The 18428-nt window shown below is 40.7% G+C and overlaps 1 protein-coding gene across 1 annotated transcript; it reads right to left on the reverse strand.

Annotated features, from left to right (window-relative positions):
- Nucleotides 1-380: 380 nt before the first annotated feature.
- On the reverse strand, nucleotides 381-11983 carry LOC119736404 (hepatocyte growth factor receptor-like). Its single transcript, XM_038210423.1, has 16 exons — nucleotides 11668-11983; nucleotides 10371-10497; nucleotides 9830-9944; nucleotides 9201-9337; nucleotides 8234-8401; nucleotides 7600-7696; nucleotides 6053-6280; nucleotides 5345-5521; nucleotides 4438-4645; nucleotides 3675-3842; nucleotides 3305-3385; nucleotides 2481-2662; nucleotides 2120-2229; nucleotides 1713-1875; nucleotides 1108-1244; nucleotides 381-696 (listed from the first exon to the last, which is right to left on the reverse strand). The coding sequence occupies exons 1-16, from the start codon at nucleotides 11981-11983 to the stop codon at nucleotides 381-383; spliced, it is 2730 nt and encodes a 909-aa protein (XP_038066351.1).
- Between the last annotated feature and the right edge of the window lie 6445 nt (nucleotides 11984-18428).

Here is an 18428-nt window from a genome sequence, read left to right on the forward strand (position 1 = left end):
CGTATCTGTGAACGTTTCATTCAATGATGGTGAACAACAGTAATACCTCAGATTAAAATACCAATGTCCATAAATAACAATGTCAATCGCAGAAGAAAAAAGGCATTTGGCACTGGTTTAAGACATTTAAAAAGCCATGTTTTAGCTATTAGTTTAGCCTGCCACCTTCTATATATTGTAAACGATTTCATTCCAATACACGGAGAGAAAAACCTAGAAAGGTCAAATCTTTTTTCTTAGGAATGAAAGTGAGCAAGGAGTGTGTCCTATAGATCCATCTTGATCAATAATTATTGTAATATATTGGCCACTTGAAACAGACTTTTTTCTTTAAACCATTTTCTTTTCGGATACTTCTTATCTGGGAATTTGCACGTCACTTATCTAATGACAATTTTATTGACATAATCCAAGGGATCATGGGCGGCGGTCGCATGGCTCCCGCTGGTTTCTCCGTCACTATACGGGCCGTCAGCACCAAAGGCGGTCTCCTGCTGCATCGGGACCAGAAAACTGTCGTCTGTGACACCAGGTTCTTTGCGATGTTTGATGGGTCGCTTACCAAACACACCCGCACTAGGAGCTGCTACGTAGTCATTGTCTCCCTCCAACAGTTCTTCCAGCTCGTTGGCAACTTGGACGAAGGTGCAACGTGACTTGGGGTTGTCCTGCCAGCAACGTACCATTATGCCGTAGCTGTATCAGTCAGCAAATGTAACAAGAATCATTAGATGCTGCATGCTTGATCGTATATCAAATTGTGTTTGCACTTTTACTTGAAACCCCTGACAATACACTTTCCATTATTACTGATTACTCAAGCACATTGACCCTACATTTTTGAGAAAAATGTTTGAGAATTGAGTTTCCCTTTTTTCATTTGAAACCCCAAACAAAATACTCTACACTGTTTCTCACAACTAGAGAGTGTTATACCTACTTTCAATTATGTAAAACCTTTGAGAGTAAAAAAGATGCATTAAGATCCCTTCACCTTCAGAAAAATTTGACTAAAATATAATAGAATCGTGCATACCTTTACAGAAGTTAAAACGACATTATATGTGTTATTATTTAAAGGTAATGGTGACCGCTGTTTGAACATACATTTCTGGCGGGCAGTTCTTGGGAGCATCCATGCGTTGACCACTCTTCAAGAAAATATACACATCTTGGAGGGGTATTCCTGGATACGGTCTTGCACCCTTACTGAAAATCTCCCACAGGAGCACACCGTATGACCACTGTAGAAAACCAAAGAAGACAAATATTTTTCAATGTAAGAGACCATTCTTATGATGCCTGTTCAATTGAGCTACCGAACACTTTACATGAGCTAGCTGGAAAGGGAAGCCAAGATTAACGAAGATTGACCGAACTATACATTTGTATTTGAGTCTTTATTGAACTGTTTAATGAGATCTTGTGTCAAATGGAAAAGACAACGTTCATAAGTAAGTTAACTTAGAAATCAGTTCGAGATGGGCGTCTTAAGACGAAATACTCCAGATGATGGTCGGGCGCCTTGAAAACATATCCGATGTAAATGATCAATACATTGACGTTTCATGACCGGACATCGAAGTTCATGTAGTTTCTCTTTGATGGATAGTTCCACACAACGCAAAGAGATGTGCGCCACTTTCTTTCCCTTCAGATCTTTATCTAAACATCACCTAACATTCCAATCAAAGATGGACCTAATTGCATACCACGTCAGTCCTGGCGTTGTACACTCGACGTTCCATGGACTCGGGAGCCAGCCATCTGATAGGCAGCTTAGCCTGGACATCGCCGCTTGTGTAGTAATCCGATTCGTGCATGTCACGGGACAGTCCAAAATCCGCTATCTTCACCAGAAGATCACTATCCACCCTAATGAGGTTGTTAAACGTTGATCTTACTTTGAGGTCACATCATTTAAGAATTGCAATACCATTAATTCGAACTCTGGAGTTAATTCAATGAATGCATGACCCTTGGTATCTCTGGTGCATTAAAATTATTTTTGATGAAACAGCTGACCGATTTCTCGTATCATTCATTTTGCTTTACTCAAACACACATATAAAGACATTTGTAAAAGCCCCAGATGATATAGAAGAGAGCATACACTTACATGCAATTTCTGGCCGCAAGATCTCTGTGGACAAACTTGTGCTGAGCCAAGTAACTCATACCGAGTGCAGCATGTGAGGCAAACCTCATCAGCAAAGATGTCGCCAAGGTCTAAATTAAAAGTAAAAACCTTCAATGAATAAATAAATACCACACTCAGAACAAAACACATGACATACTGTTTACTAAATGGGACAGCATTTTGTTTAATAAATCTCGTGAGTGAACTATTAATTATTAAACGTAACAACATCTACCAAAATCACCATTAAGTGAGTTCCAAACGCATGCCACTCATTACCAATTCTTTTATCAAACCTTCCACCACTTATTATCGACATTGATCACTCTTGACTACATACCTGTTTCTTCTTGACCAGATATGTCTTGAGGTCACCGTTTGCCATGAAGGGTATCACCATCAAGGGTTTTTTGTCAGCGTCAAAGGTCAACCCCAGAAGCCCCAGCACGTTGACATGGTCGAAGGTTTTCATGATCAGGCTTTCCTCCAGGAACTTCACCACATTTTTCGTGTCCGAGGTGTCTATATACATTTGTAGAAGCAAAATTAAGGCATTTATATGTGATAACTGGCACGCCCAGCTAACATGTGGCCAAGCTAGTACACAAAAACAGGAATATGTATTTTTTAACTTATTTTCATCATCACAGAAATGCAATAACCCAGTGACACCGGAGAACAATGTAATTCATTTCAGTTCAAGAACATTTTACAAGTGTCTCCTGACGACAGATAGAGCATACTGTTCGAAACGTCGAAATAAACCAATGGTTCTTCTCATACACACAACTCACAAAAAGATATCGTTCACATGGTGTTACCGCAAACCTCCCATTCATTGATCATGTCCACCTGCAATGCCTCAAGTCTCATCTAACATTTTACAACCCACAATTCGCAATTTTTTAATAAAAAGACTCTTTCGCTTCTTTCATTCAAGACGCACATTGATTAATGTTGTTAGAAGTTCCTCTTTCTCGGAATAAGGTCATCCAACACCCCTTCTGCAAATCTAATCAGCAACAAGTATACTCAAGACTAAAATGCATACCATTTTGAAATGGGCCCTTTTTTAACCGAGGAACAACTTTTCAATGCTCCGTTTCGAATCTACACTGTCATTGCAAACATCTCTTACAAATGGCCGACATTCTCATCACCAACCTTGCACTGTCTTCACTGCCACAATCTGATCTTCCCCTGACGTGTCGTGTAGAACAGCTTTCAGTACACGTCCAAATGCACCTGTAAAATTTGGTCAAGTGTATTATACTCATCTATACTGATTATCTTTTGCTGGTACCGAAGAACTAGCCAGATGGCAGACCAACCGACCTACCGACCTACCGACTTACTGACAGACCGAGCGACTGAGTCTAAATAATCTCGTAAAGGTCGAAACGTGAAAATGCGTTTCAATAACAGTTTGCACACAGCCCCTGAACTTTATGTAGGCCTCTCCTTCTCAGGTAAAATAACAGCTTACACTTGGAACTCATGAAACGTTCATTGTTTCCTCGTACAAAGTCACTACCTCGTCCGAGAGTTTCTCCCAATTCCAGTTGGCTGAAGTCGATATGAATGTCGTCGGGAACGAAGCTGACCTTCTTGCTCAGGACAATGCGCTTTTGTTTTCGCTGAGCAGATTCCGACTGTTTCTGGGATCTATACCTCCTGCGTCTTTTGACATGGGAGTCAATTTCTGAAGAAAAGAGATACAATGTCGCATTAACAGTAAATAACGTAATATAGTGGTAAGTTTACGAGCGCGTTCAGGCTTACAAATCAACAGACAAAACAACCTTTGCATGCTACACAAGATTCACGTGTTGTCTAAAATGACAAGCACCATCTTGACATTTTATTTTTGTTGAGGAGGAATTTGTTTCATTCTGTCCACGAATTTACAATTTACAGTCAATTGAGGAGGTTGCCATTGGAATTCTTTTGCCATGTATTTTACCATCAAAACCGGCTGCCCGTTAGCAGCCATCTTGAGATGATTTTTTTTTTAGAAGTAGATCATAATTTAATATGGAGATGTGCAGCTACGTCCTGTTTAATTTTTTTTCTAAACTATCATAATTATGTTTGAAAATAAAGAATTGATAAGTAGCCAGAATAAATGGATATTAAGTTTTTAAGGGTTTCAGGATATTTACCATTTCGCTATCTTGAGATCGAGTGATTTTAAGAGCACATTCCTAGGTAGTGAGATTATCCCTTTGCCGCAGTTTTGTGCACTTTTTTTGGCATTCAGGAGTTAACTCAAGTCACCTCTTGCCACCAGCACTTACCGAGATGAATCGCCACTATCCTGCCCAACAGTCTTCGGTCGTGGGTGCGCTTCCTTCGCAATTGTCTGCAGTACATGAAGGTAGCAGGGAGAAGTATCGCCATGGAGAGTAGGATGGTCAAACTCGGTACAAGTATGGCGACAAGTGACACCGTGTCTACTTGATAGACCAAGTAGCCCAACTTGCATTTTAAATTATTGTGACGAACCTATGGAATAACGCAAAATGAAATGATAAACTTTTCAACAAATGACATGGACTTAACCAACTAGTTAATGTCAACGTTATAAAAATTACTTTTGAAGAACATTCAACAGTGATGGAAAAGTAAAGAGTAATTATGGTTTGGGGAGAACTGATTGAAATTGGGTGATGTTGTTGCTTTCGGATTGAGTAAACTGATGTTCACACAATCTGAGGAACAATGTATAAACCTTAATAATATTCAATCCTAGATGAGCCGGTTTTCTTGGTCATTTTACAGCCAGGCGGTCTTCTCTTCAGATTTCGGGAATGTAATGACCGCATAATTATAATAAAATTCTGCCATGCTATAAGGCATATTAATATGATTCAATTTTTTTGAATTGGTTATCCCTTCATAATGTCGAAACAATTGAACAAAACCTGAGAAAGAACATTACATGTACAAAGTTGTACTTAAAATGTATTGGAAAAATGCAGAAAAACTTGATTTCTTTGGGATTTTTTAAGGACAATATCAAATTAGCACAATTAAAATTAGCACAATTAAACATTACCTGCCATTTTGTACTCACAACAATGAAAAGGAAACGGATAAGCTTCCCCCCCCCCGGGGCCGCAAAAGAAGGAAAAATCTTGCATGAAAAGAGCACTTGACAGCTACCCCTCCCCACCCTCTGATTCAAATCCGCCCCTAACTTACCCATACAACAGGCAGACCTTTCCCGGTATCTTCTCCCATGTAGTCACCGGCTGCTGGTGCCTCATCGGGCAATTCACATACGAGTGTTGTCCCAGTGAACAGGCTAATGGGACAGCTCTCTACTCCGATCGTCACGATGATTTCTCCCTCTGTGATGGCGCTGTCAATCCGCTCGCCCTGTTAAAGCGTCCACAGGTAGTTCAAGTTCAATTGATTTTAAAGGAAAATAAGAGGTATCTGGATTGGTATATTTTGGACAGATTTAATCATTTCGGTTGTAACAAATGTTTTATTTCTAAAAAAAAAGGTTATAACCTGTATCACACGTAAGACTTTCTTCTTTTTCTTCTCATGTTCATGTACCCCTATACATATATCCGTATGGGGACTGATGTAAAAAAAAAAGAACCTTAACTGTTATTTCACATCACATCTAGATTTGCGCTAGCAATGACTGATCTGAGGTTATGAAGTTTTGTAACTTAGCAAGAGTTACCAAGATAGGCCTATTGTATTTTTGGAAGATCCACTTGATTCACAAGGAAGAGATATCAACTTAAATTTATCTTGAGTCCATATGAGAGGTGACATGCAAAGCACTGTATAAGTGTGCTTCGTGCAGTTTTACCGACAGGCCCCATATCTACAGATAGAAAAGAACACAACAATGAAAAGGATAGGCAAAAAGAATAAGACACGCATACCAACCGTGATTTTTAAGGTTTCTCCTTCCTTGTCCTTCATACCATCTTCAAATTTGTTATACACTGGATCCTCAAAGTACTCCAAGTCGACATCGTTATCCTGAAACCATGTCAACAGTTGAGTGACCCCATCCATGATGAAGCCAAAGGTCAAGTTTTCATTGCTTATGTCGAGGTCTCTTATGTTAGGGGATGGGCACCGCATCTCTGTTGCAGATTCACCTTGACATTCCTGCAAAATAAAGACCCACATCAGTCAGATGACAATTCTGTTCAGTATTAGCTCCGGTTGACAATGGCACCTCTCTTTGTTTCTACTTCTACTCGAAGTTTTAAAAAGTTTTCTTTTAGGATCACTGGATCCTCAAAGTACTCCAGGTGGACATCGTTATCCTCAGACCATGCCAACAGTTGAGTGACCCCATCCATGATGAAGCCAAATGTTTCATTGATCTCTGACAAAGTCTGTTATGTTAGGAGACAAGCACAACATCTCTGTTGCAGATTTAACTTCACATTCCTGCAAAATAAAGACGTCATCAGTTGACAATACTGGTCAGCATTAGCTCTGGTTGACAATATGGCACCTCTCTTTGTTTCTACTTCAAAACAGAAATCTTAAAATTAATGTGGCCTGACGTTGCGAACTTAGCAAGTTCTTCTTCAGAGGCTAAAACAGAAATGACAGAGGTACATACATTAACATGGGGGTGCACACAAACATGCAGGGCTGAAAGAAGAAACACAAAAGGAGGATTAAGTGGGAAAGGTGTAGAAAGATGCAGGGGAGGGTGGATGGGAGAACAAAGAAACAAAGGGAGATGGCAAACCACAAGGGGTCTGGTGTGAACAGGGGAGGGACCAGAAAGGGGAAGGATCAAAGGTCACAGGGAGTGGGAACGGACAAAAGAGTGTGAGAGTGAAGGGATGATGCGGGGGGGGGGGGGCGAACAGTATGGAGGTGGAAAGGGATGAAAGATGGGGGAAGATGGGTAAACACAAACAAGGAAGACCAGATGGATTATCTGTAACAGAAGACAATGGAGGAAAAAAAGGATTAATCATTTCCAAGTTGGATGTTGAGACCATGTGGTTGAATAGTTCGAAGACGATTCATCCACACTTTCTCTCTACTGAGGCGAACTGAGTCCTTGCGATGGCCAAGAGATTCAATGCCCTGCAAAATCATATCAGAAATGGAGTGGTTAGGCAGGTTGAAGTGATGACCAACAGGGGTGTCTAGTTTCTTGGTGTTGACCGTTGACCGGTGGGCATAGAAACGCTTCTTGAGCGTATTCAAAACAGAAATGTGAGTGTTTCATGATGTAATGGCTGTCACACTTTACTTTACAATTATTGCCATTTTCACATTAAAAGTGGTCGTGCGCGGTAACTGAACAAAATAAAAAAAAATAAGGATTTAAAAAGCTTCCTAATTATATATGTTGCAATAGTGGAGCAAGTAGATAGAGATCGGAGGTTAAGGGGAGGTTGAGCAGGGATAGGGCAGATATAAAGTCATTTATACAGAGATCAAAACACATTTCTCACCTCCACTTTACGATTACCGTTTCCATTAGTGACAACGATTTGACGGTTTCTACTTGTGGTTAGAAAAGTCCCAGTAACCGTCAAATTTCGACCACCCCTGACAATTAAAACACCGATAACAAATACTGGAAATACATTCTACACTGAAAGATATTGGCTGGTGTAACATCAATTTAAACAATTTAGAAATGCACGCACGTGTTCACCTTCAGAAATTTTCAGCATATGACAATTTAAAGCTTAGAATCAGCCATAACATTTCACTGTTCATTCAAATAACAGTAGTCTTCAGTAATAAAGATTTGTATTAGTTCGCTTCTGAAAACAGCCATGCATAAACTTGGCTGCAAGCTTGCTACTTGACAGCGTATCGCGTATCTAACAACAGAAACATAACATTTCACTAATACCAGGACCAAAATTCCCTTTTTTTACCCTCATTTTGTTGTTTGTGTTTAAAAATATTTAAAACACAGACATTTTCATTGGACAATACAGGCTGTAATACAAATTAGGTAGAAATAACGTGGTCGATACAAATTGAAGTATATACCAAAAAAGCTATACCAAAAAGCTATACAAAATAGCCCATCATGGTACAATAGATGAAGGCGGAAAAATCATGTAGACTCACGAAACGATGCTTTTCAGAGGAGACACCTTAGTAACGGTAGGATTCTCAGCGTACGTGTACATATCTGATGAGGTTCTCATGGCCCCATCGAAGGAGAGTTTCACAACATCTTTATATCCAACTTGGCCAGCAGTAGTTGTGCATTCTAGCATGGACTCCACTGGTTGGCTGAGTAATTTGGGAAAGAAAAACAATTACTTGAGACAGAGCCATGTTTACTAAAATCCATTGTAAGTTTGTTTTTGAAGAAATGTGAAAGTGAGATTCATCTAAGTGAATAATAGTCCTTGTCACTGTATGGAATTTTTCCAAGATATATGGAGTTTCTTTAGGAAAGTCAATTTTTTAATAACATCCTGAAAAAAAACAATTAAAATGATATTTCTTAATGTTGACCATTACAAAAATAACATGAAATAAAAATCAGCACCAAAGAATATCCATTTTGCGGAATACACAGTGTCATGAATAGGGAATAAGATTTTCTAATAAATTCAAAGAAATGAAAATTGTTAAAATACAAACAATTGTTTGGAGTCACTGATAAAAGCGATGTTGGCGAGATCCCTCTTTTTCCTGAAGTAATAACTATTCAACCAAAAAGTGGTATTGTTTCCAACGAATGTTACAATTCATATCATTCAACAGTTAATCCTGGGGAAAAACTAGACAATACTTTGATATTTGCCGTATGTGCAACAATTTGTGTATGATACTCCTTTACACTGAATAGATGTAGCAATGTCTCAAGGTAAATATTGGTGGAACTTAGAGCAATTCTACAGAACAGGATAAAGTAGATTTGTATATATAATAAAATATCATACACAAGAATGCTGTTTGTTTCTAATCAAAGCTTGAATTAATATTCTGGAAATAAACCAGAGGAGAGAGTTAGACAATGCTCCGATTCTTGCCGTATCCGCAACAATTTGGAAAATGATGTGTAACGAAAGAGACATAATACCCTGTTATGTGGCAAGGATTGTCGCCGATGAACGCTTGAATATCGCGTCCTGTGTTGAGGGCCGCTCCATTCACACTAACTATCGTCCCACCGGCTTCTGGGCCGAGACTGGGTTGGAAATATGTAATCTTTGGGTTCTGTTAACGAAAATCATCATGTGAAAATATTCCAAGAACTGTGTTTGTCTATCACACATTTTTCCACACTTATATTATTGTTACAGTTGGAATAAGTATTTGCTAGTTATTCGTGCATCGAATCCTCGAGTATCATTGTTTATAAAATGTTTTGACATTTCAAAAGTAAACTTGACCTACGTTTAGGAAATTCACTTAAATGCCTGGGATTTTTCCAAATATCCTCAACCAAAACATAAAATATTTGGTGTGGAATTATCAACTAATTCAGCTATAATATATCTAATTATTGCTCCAGCTGACATAATGCGGTGCCGAACTGCTAAGAAAAAAACATTCGTGAACAGACCTCATTCGTGATCATACATTCCGTGCTTACTATTTCCACAACAGTGTAAAAACATTTCCTTGGACGCTTGTTCCTTTTCCAAGCAGGTAGGCTACCTCAGTGGCTGAGTCAGTGTAAACGAGTGCGTGCAGGACGTGACTTACTTTGAAGTTAAAGTGGACCGTTCCTGAGCTGTGTTGCATTGTACCGTCTGCACCCGTGACTGTCAAAGTAACCAACTCGGCTCCTTCACTTTCTGCTCTCGTTATGCAGTTGACACTGAAACATAACGTAATGCGTGTCGTTAAAATAGAAGGTTGAGCAAATCCTCATCCACTCTGGAACTTTACTTTTAAGATTTTACAATTATGTACACTTTTAAGATTTTACAATGTTCCACAACATGGCACAAACTCCGCTGTTGACTACATTGTGAATTAGAAATTGTGAGGGGGAAAGTTAACATTTTGATCAGAAATTGAAATATTTTTGTTAGCAAGACATACTGACATTGCCTACAAATACTGAGAAAAAGACAATATTATAACTGACAGAGGACAATTTATAGATAACATTTTTCGATTAGGACGGTTAAAAAAATGTTAACAAAACGTCGAAAAACTGAATAGGAGAACATTAGTCAAAGCTTGAATAAAAAGTACAAGAACTGGTAATGTCCTTGCATGAAGTATGATTTGACCCTACCTTGCTCCGAGTTGGTAGTCTGAGCTTAATCCAGCCAGATCACATGGTTGATCGCCAACCATCACACTCACAACATCACTAAATCTCCGACCGATATCAGTGCCCATCACAACTATGATTGTGTTGCCTTCAATAGACCCAGTCAAAGGAAATACCTAATGCGTGATTTTAGAAGCAATAATAACATAACACACCAAAGCAAGTAGGCCTATATGTAACATGAAATAATGCATTTCAATACAACACATTATTAAAGATGCATTGGCAAATGCTCTTGAAAGACAAATTGTTCAGCATATAATATATGCTGAACAATGGCGCCCTCTGCCGGCAGCCCGGCACCTCCATTACAGTATATATTATATACTGTAATGGAGGTGCCGGGCTGCCGTCAGAGGGCGCCAGCACGGACCCACGGTGCAACCGTAGCGTTGGAACCTTGCTGCTGGGCCAGGGAGACCCGTTGCCGGACTGCGCCGACTCAGTAGTGTGACCTTTGTATAGCCTGCCTTTTTCTTGTGAGTTGTATTAAGAGAGAGCCTCGTGAAAAGAAAGTGGAAAGAATAAATGGCCGTAGAGCCCCGAAACCCTGAAGAATAGTGTCTGTGGTTTCCTTCGCCTGGCGGGTTACAACCCAGGATCCGGTCGACGTTACATTGGTGGCAGCCGTGGCATGTCTGACGGAGGAAAAAAACAGGTAGAATTTGGAGTGTTTTTCGCCATGAATACACCGGGTCGCGAATATTTTATTTACACAATAGTACAGGGTGACCATTTTTCAGGCGACTTGAATCAAGGTTATAGGATTGTGTAGCGGCGCTCTACAATCCTGTAACAATTTACCTACGCGCGCGCGAAATGTATTAAATGTGCGAAAGTATATAATTTAGGAATTGCGGGATTTTGCCGAGCAGCGCCGTTGCCTAGTGGTTATGCAGGTATTTACTGATCAGGGTTCTCGAGATCGAATCCTGACCCTGCCCTGTCAGATTTTGATCTTTTTTTCAACAAGTCAAAGTTTTATCTTAGAAACGTTATTTTTCATTCGGATACTACTTGTAAAGCAGCAATTTTCTTTTTCTTTTTCTGATCCGAGGCTCTGGAGGATATTTTTTAAAAGGGAAATAAAGTCCGAAATCCGTACCAAGTTGAAAAACAGTAGCCTCCACTCCAGCCTGTTTATGATAACCATGCCCCATAGGAAAGCGCACAAGGTACCCCAGATAGTTGTGTAATAAAAAATATCGCCCGGGTCGAGTTAGTCTGGCGTCCGACTCGCCACGCGGCGGGTACGCACGCTGGATCAGGGCCTCGCAGAGCGTAAACCAGCCTGGTGAGATGGCCAGCAAAGCGTTCGTCACGTTGGATGACTCGGAGTTGGACTTTTTCAGTGTTTCGGGGAGCCAGCTAGGCCCACATGCTAAATCACATGGGGAATCGCGCCGCACCGTGTGCACCACGGCGCAACAGACGCTCCGTTCCATTCGGAACACTGCCGAGTTGTGCCTGTTGATAAAGCAGGGCTGGCCGGGCTTGATCGTCCGGAGACACCCCTCATCAACACACGTGCCAGGGCCCACGATGGGAACAGCACCGTAACACACACACACCATACAACGGACGCATGTTTTCCTCCGGAGCAGCTCCGTTTCACAAACACCAATTCACCGGGTGCACGTTTCCTTCTGGAACTGCCCCGTTTCACACACATTCATAAAACGGACGCATCCCATGGGGAATCGCGTCGTGCTGTGCACCACGCGCGGTGCAACAGACGCTCCGTTCCACTCGGAACACTGCCGAGTTGTGCCTGTTGATAAAGCGGGGCTGGCCGGGCTTGATCGTCCGGAGACACCCCGCATCAACACACGTGCCAGGGCCCACGATGGGAACAGCCCTGTAACACACACACCATACAACGGACGCATGTTTTTATCCGGAACAGCTCCGTTCCACGGACATCAATACACCGGGCATGTTCCCCTCCGAAACGGCTCCGTTCCGCGCATGAAACAAGCGCCGGATGCGTGTTCCCCGGTAGAGTTGCTCCACACGGGAATCAATGGAGCGGAGCCGGTAGAGTTGCTCCAGACGGGATTCAATGGAGCGGAGCCGGCGAAGTTGCTTCGCACGGGAATCAATGGAGCGGAGCCGGTAGAGTTGCTCCGCACGTCATTCAATGGAGCGGAGCCGGCGAGGTTGCTCCGCACGGGAGTCTATGGAGCGAAGCCGATGGAGTTGCTCCGCACGGGAGTCAATGGAGCAGAGCCGGCGAGGTTGCTCCGCATTGGAGTCTATGGGGCGGAGCCGATGGAGTTGCTCCGCACGGGAGTCAAAGGAGTGGAGCCGACAGAGTGGCTCCGCACGGGAGTTAATCGAGCGGAACCGTGAGGTTGCTCCGCACGGGAGTCTATGGAGCGGAGCCGATGGAGTAGCTCCGCACAGGAGTCAATTACGGAGAGGAGACCCCGGGGAGGGCCCAGATGAGAACCCAGAGGTGATCCCAGAGGTAATCCCAACGGAGAACCCAGAGGAAAACCCAGAGGAGACCCCAGAGGTGACCCCGGAGGAGACCACAGAGGAGACCAGGCGACCCAAGCGAATACCCCAGCAGAGGCGCCGCCTTGTTCGGGGACGAACAAGGGTCCTCGGAGGGGGCTGTGTAACGGCGGTGCCGGGCCGCCGACAGAGGGCGCCAGCACGGACCCCCGGTGCAACCGTAGCGTTGGGACCCCCGCTGCTGGGCCAGGGAGACCCGTTGCCGGACTGCACCGACTCAGTAGTGTGACTTTTGTATAGCGTTCCTTTTTGTTGTGAGTATAAAGAGATAGCTTGTGTGAAGAAAGTGGAAAGAATAAATGGCCGTAGAGCCCCGAAACCCTGAAGAATAGTGTCTGTGGTTTCTTCGTCTGGCGTGTGACAACCCAAAATTTTGGTCGACGTTACAATACTAAATAAAACATAATATTTCACTAATATGAAATTATACAATTTGGTACCTTACATACAGTCATCCCTAAATATAAGCCTACTTTATATAAAAGGCCCTACACCTCTGCTTTTGCAGTCATACAAATTGGAGGGGGGGGGTATCTTGCACATGACAACATTTCGGTTTTTTTCATTATGTCACAAAGGCATTTTGTCTCAAATGGATACAAAGTGTGCTTCATTTGGTGGCAGAAGTCTTTGATTCCTTGTGAGAAATATGTATAATTTCAAACAGGCTGACAGTTATCCTTGGCTGGAATATTAATCAAGAATATTCAAGCGAATAATATTCAACTGGAGAGTTGTATAACGTACCTCACTCAGAACTGGATCAGGGCAGTTCAATCTGTTATCCAAAGTCACCCTATTTTCACTGCAAATTTCATTCAGTTTGCACACACCAGACTCGCTCGGCTTGGCACCACACCAAACACATTCGAGCGCTGGGCGGGCTGTAACACAACGGCTGCAGTCTGGCTTCTGGACGTCACACTTGTACAATGTTACTGTTTGATATGAACAGAATACTAGATAATCTCATGTCTTTCAACTCAATATTAAAGAACAACCTCCAACACAACACTGTTGATAACAAACGATGAAAAACCCAAAAGAGTATATTTTAAAAACGCGATATACCCATTTCAAAAAAGGAAAAAGTTTGCACGGATCTGAACTTTAAAGAATATTAAAAAAAACCATCATTTTCGTTTTATTGTATTCTTAAATTCGATTCGGCAGCCAGGAGTGGGTGTGACTCTAAAAGGTAACACAATGACGTTTTATCATGTTTTGGAAATAAATTCTTCATATATAACCATTTTAGACTGACGAAAGTGTTAATCTCCTTAATCAGTCCTTATTCCTTACCATCAAATCCATGTATGTCATCTAGGATGTGCGCAGCACCGCTTGTGTCAGTCCATGAAACAGACAGTTTCACTTCCATCTCTGGTTCATCATTGGAGAAGTAAGTGTACTGTTGAAGGCAAGCAAACAATCACCTGTTAATACATGAAGCTCAAAACATCAACATTGTGTCCGGCCAGTATGCAAAATAGAGGATTACTTTCATTCGTATCATAGAGATTAGCAATTCAAGGATACAAAAAATATAAGTTTAGGTATAACCTACAGCCTTATCTCGGCATGTGATTCTGTCTCCATTGCGGTCTGCATCTACAAACTGAGGTGACCTCTCAACATCTAAGCTGCACTGATAGCTAGAAATCTGCACATGGAAAAAACAAAGGGTGTAACGACCAATGTTTTCTTGCAAAGTTAACTGAGTCTAGAAAGAGTGTTAAAAACTAAGATTTACTTGACATTATTTCCTTTCAAAGGTCTTTGAAAGTAAACAGCTTTCTTTGAAAGTTCAATACATGACAATGCGACGCAATGTTTATATTGCATGCCACCAAAGAGCGATTCAAGAGCAGCTTATCATTCAAATATTAACCTTTATCTAAGCACACGCAATGTTAATGCTTATGATATTATATAGGGTGCATAAACCATTTGAAACTGCACCGACTACACTTGCCTCAAGTTTACATATTCGGTCAATGATAAATTTGCAATTCGCTTTGGATTTAATTCAATGTCATATAGAAGGTCAGATATGACCCATAGCATTTAGCAAATTATATCGGACAGTATTCCAATGGGGGGAATTGTATTTTCTTCTAGGGGATGAATTAAGCAAGGTGATAACTGGACTCAGAGAAATCTGGAAAACTGTTACTATCAGGCACTGACATGGGAATGTTCTGATAGACGGAGGTTATCGTGGACATCAGTTACAACTGACATTGTTTTTGTTTGTTGTGTTATTGTCAGGCATTAATAAACAAACCTCAGCTTCGTCTGGCAGGTTTTTAGTCATGACAGTGATGTTCTTCATAATGTCATTAGGAAGCAGAATTTCAGCAGTCTGGTTCAGCAGTTGAGGGCAAAACTCAGGTCCTTTGACTGCAGAGGCGGTCGGATTCTGTAGGTTGAATGCCAACAAACAACAAACTATGTCATGACCTCCCCAAAAATATACATTTGCTTCGTGCTAAAACTAATGATCAAGAGAAATCTGATAGGAATTATCTTATTTCCAAAGTAAAAGTATAATTTCAAATACTCCCACGTGTGCTTAATGGAAGGAGTACATGACAATTAGTGTCATTTTCAATAACTAATGCGCAAAATAAGTGTTTACTGAATAGTCAACACATAGGATTCTACAATCAAGAGATTTAAGCAAAATAATATTTTTTTTTCTTTTCAAAATTTGTATTGGCTGAGCTCTTATATGTTTGTTCTCACATTATCTCCAGTAATGATGATTTCATTAGCAGGTGTGCATGTGGAGCTTTCATGAGTACATCTGTTTTCAAACACGCACCAATCGCAGGCCCAGCGACTACCAACGCAGGATACACAGCTACGTAAACAACCAAAGAGAATTGCATTATTTAAACATTTTTTTTTAAAAGGCATCAGGCAAACGTAATAGGGGAGAAAGTATGCATTTAAACAACCTAAAGGAAAACAAATTGAATTTCAAATACAACTGATTAATACTCACGAGGTGTGCGTTGAACACTCGTAGAAGTAGAAGTCGGTGTCTATGAATTGAACTGAAGTTTCAGATGACTCGACACCCAAATCTACGCGTACTGCATCATCTAAGCAATACATAAGAACAAAATCACCTTGTTTATGAGTTGAAACAGACAATTCGAAAATGAGCGTGTATTTTTAAATTACTACGAGTTCAAATCGATTTTTGTGGGTACCAAATGTAGACAGTAGGCACGTCAGTGTACCATATTGTACTGCCTACGATCACATTCCTCTGTTGATATAATGCGATTGATTTACAAGCATCATTTCATTCTAGAATGGACAAGAAGGAAGCTATAAGTCGACTTTTTCAATGCTTGTTCTGTATATTTTGCCCTAATTAACATCCTATGGGTGTCTCTTATTGCACTTGCCTCCCTGTGGAATGGCAGGTATCCCATCACTAGGAGGTGACGTACACTCTAGTACTTCACCATTCTTCGTAGCTGGAGATTCGAATGACCAAAAATGACATTCATAACTCTGGCCGGTCCCTAGATCGGGGAACTTTTGCACAGTCAGGGTGATCTAAAAAGTGAAAGAAAAAAAATTATATTTAAATACTAATATGTATTTTATTAATATTGAATGAACTCCAAGAGTTAGCTCCACTGGTCAGGGATACTATAGACAGAGTTAAAATAACATTTGGTGAGCTCAAATGACTCCGACGCACGATAAATATTTTCTTTGAGATTCACAAAATTCAACACATAATAAAGATGGCGTGACATCAAATATACAGGTCATTGTACAAAGCCAAGATTCATTAAGAGTAGGCCTACATATAATAAAATGCATGCAATTGTTACTCCTAAAAATTAAGAAGGCAAAGTGCGAGAAACAATATGTGTAATTATACACAGATTAAAAACAACTTATTTAAAGGATGGAGATCCAAGGGAAGCAAAATTAAAGTGATTAGACCTTATATGTCGTCTGTACGATAGGCGCATTGACGCTAAATGCTTCATATCATAGTTATATACGGTAAATATATCTGGATCAATCCATAACAAATCTGCACTTTGAAGAGAGTGTGCTTAATTTTTTAAAGCGAATTTCATTGCGTTTTACTGTAAGGATACACTTAAGATGTGATTTAAATGCATCCGTATCTCACCAGTTGCTTGGTGACTGTGATTGGTAGGTTATCATAGGGAGCTACATCGGTAATATTAATGCACTGATCAGCATTGTAGGCCAACCATCGAGTAGATACATCAGGTGATGGGCAGTCTGGATATCTCGTACATCTGCAAGAATTCAATGTTATCATATGATCAGGATAGCTTGGTAGTCGACAGTCATCCAAAGCAAAAAGCAAAACGGAAGAACATGACATGCTCTACTTTCTAGATTTCATTGGAGAACATCGTTACGTCACCACTGAATTTGAAAGTTCTTTTACGTACAAATGACATCGGACAAATACAATGAATAAGCTCCTTGAACTCTGTATTAATCATATAAATAGAAAAGAAGTTTTTTTTCACTGACACAATCAACTAAACTGACCAGCTGTAGGAACTTTCCCAATAAATTACTTCTATTCCAGAGTGCACAACCTATGTTTTACCTATACATCATTAATGCATCAGATGTAGTGCAATACATGTTGCACCCCGTCTGAGTGGTGATAGACTACCGTTCTATACAACTTCTTAAATTACCCATCAATTTACTCTGGTGGCATCCCGTGTAATTTACCCAGTCATGTGGTTGCTAAGGCAAAGCGTCTGCCGTTGTTGGGCAAAGCTAATCCGATTACGTACTTAGACACTATAGCAGAGCAGTGAAATTCAAGCACCACAAAAAATATGGTCTTTTGAACGTTCTGTTTCTCAGAAAATATGTACAGTATGATTGAAAAGTTAAATTATAACGGAAGAAAAAATTCTTAGCTTCATGTCAGTGTAAAAATCGCCGTCATCGATGCCGAAACGCCAATACTGGTATAGCTGACCTTTAAATCTGGAAGAAATCGTTCGAAAACTTCCCCAAATCTCTGTATTTATATCTATTTCTAGGAATTTCTCAAAATTTGTTATTTCACGAGTAATTGAACACTTATATCATCTAAGTATATTCCGAATTTCAGCTTAATATGTTGTTTCAAACGCTAGTGCTACAATTTGAACCATCTCCATGGAAAATTTCGACGATGATTTCTGCCACCCCAAGTCACATGCATTGTTCAGCAAAGCGCCTTAGGCGCTACGGTTGACCGATTTCGGCCAAGCCACACAATATCGTACGTATTGTAGATCAGCATATTCATAAGCGTCACTCGGCGTGTTTTGGCGTGGGTCCCGGTATCGACCAATGCAACCGGCAAAAAGGATGATATTTATCAATTAATAACTCGTGAAGGGGGCTTTTCTCAAAATTTTACTGCACACCATAAAGGATAGGAACTTTATTATTTTTCGCGAGGCTTGAAAAGATTGA

This window comes from Patiria miniata, unplaced genomic scaffold, assembly GCF_015706575.1.
Source record: "Patiria miniata isolate m_02_andy unplaced genomic scaffold, ASM1570657v1 HiC_scaffold_3, whole genome shotgun sequence".
Classification (NCBI taxonomy): domain Eukaryota; kingdom Metazoa; phylum Echinodermata; class Asteroidea; order Valvatida; family Asterinidae; genus Patiria; species Patiria miniata.

What these genes read in the sequence shown, in the direction of transcription:
- LOC119736404 (XM_038210423.1), bottom strand. Translation starts at nt 11,983, where the DNA reads ATGGTGTGTGTGTGTTACGGTGCTGTTCCCATCGTGGGCCCTGGCACG. An exon ending in GAGAAACCTTAAAAATCACG is followed by an intron (nt 5,522 to 6,052) that starts GTTGGTATGCGT and finishes ACGCTTTAACAG; the next exon opens with GGCGAGCGGATTGACAGCGC. An exon ending in ACAACGCCAGGACTGACGTG is followed by an intron (nt 1,245 to 1,712) that starts GTATGCAATTAG and finishes GGTTTTCTACAG; the next exon opens with TGGTCATACGGTGTGCTCCT.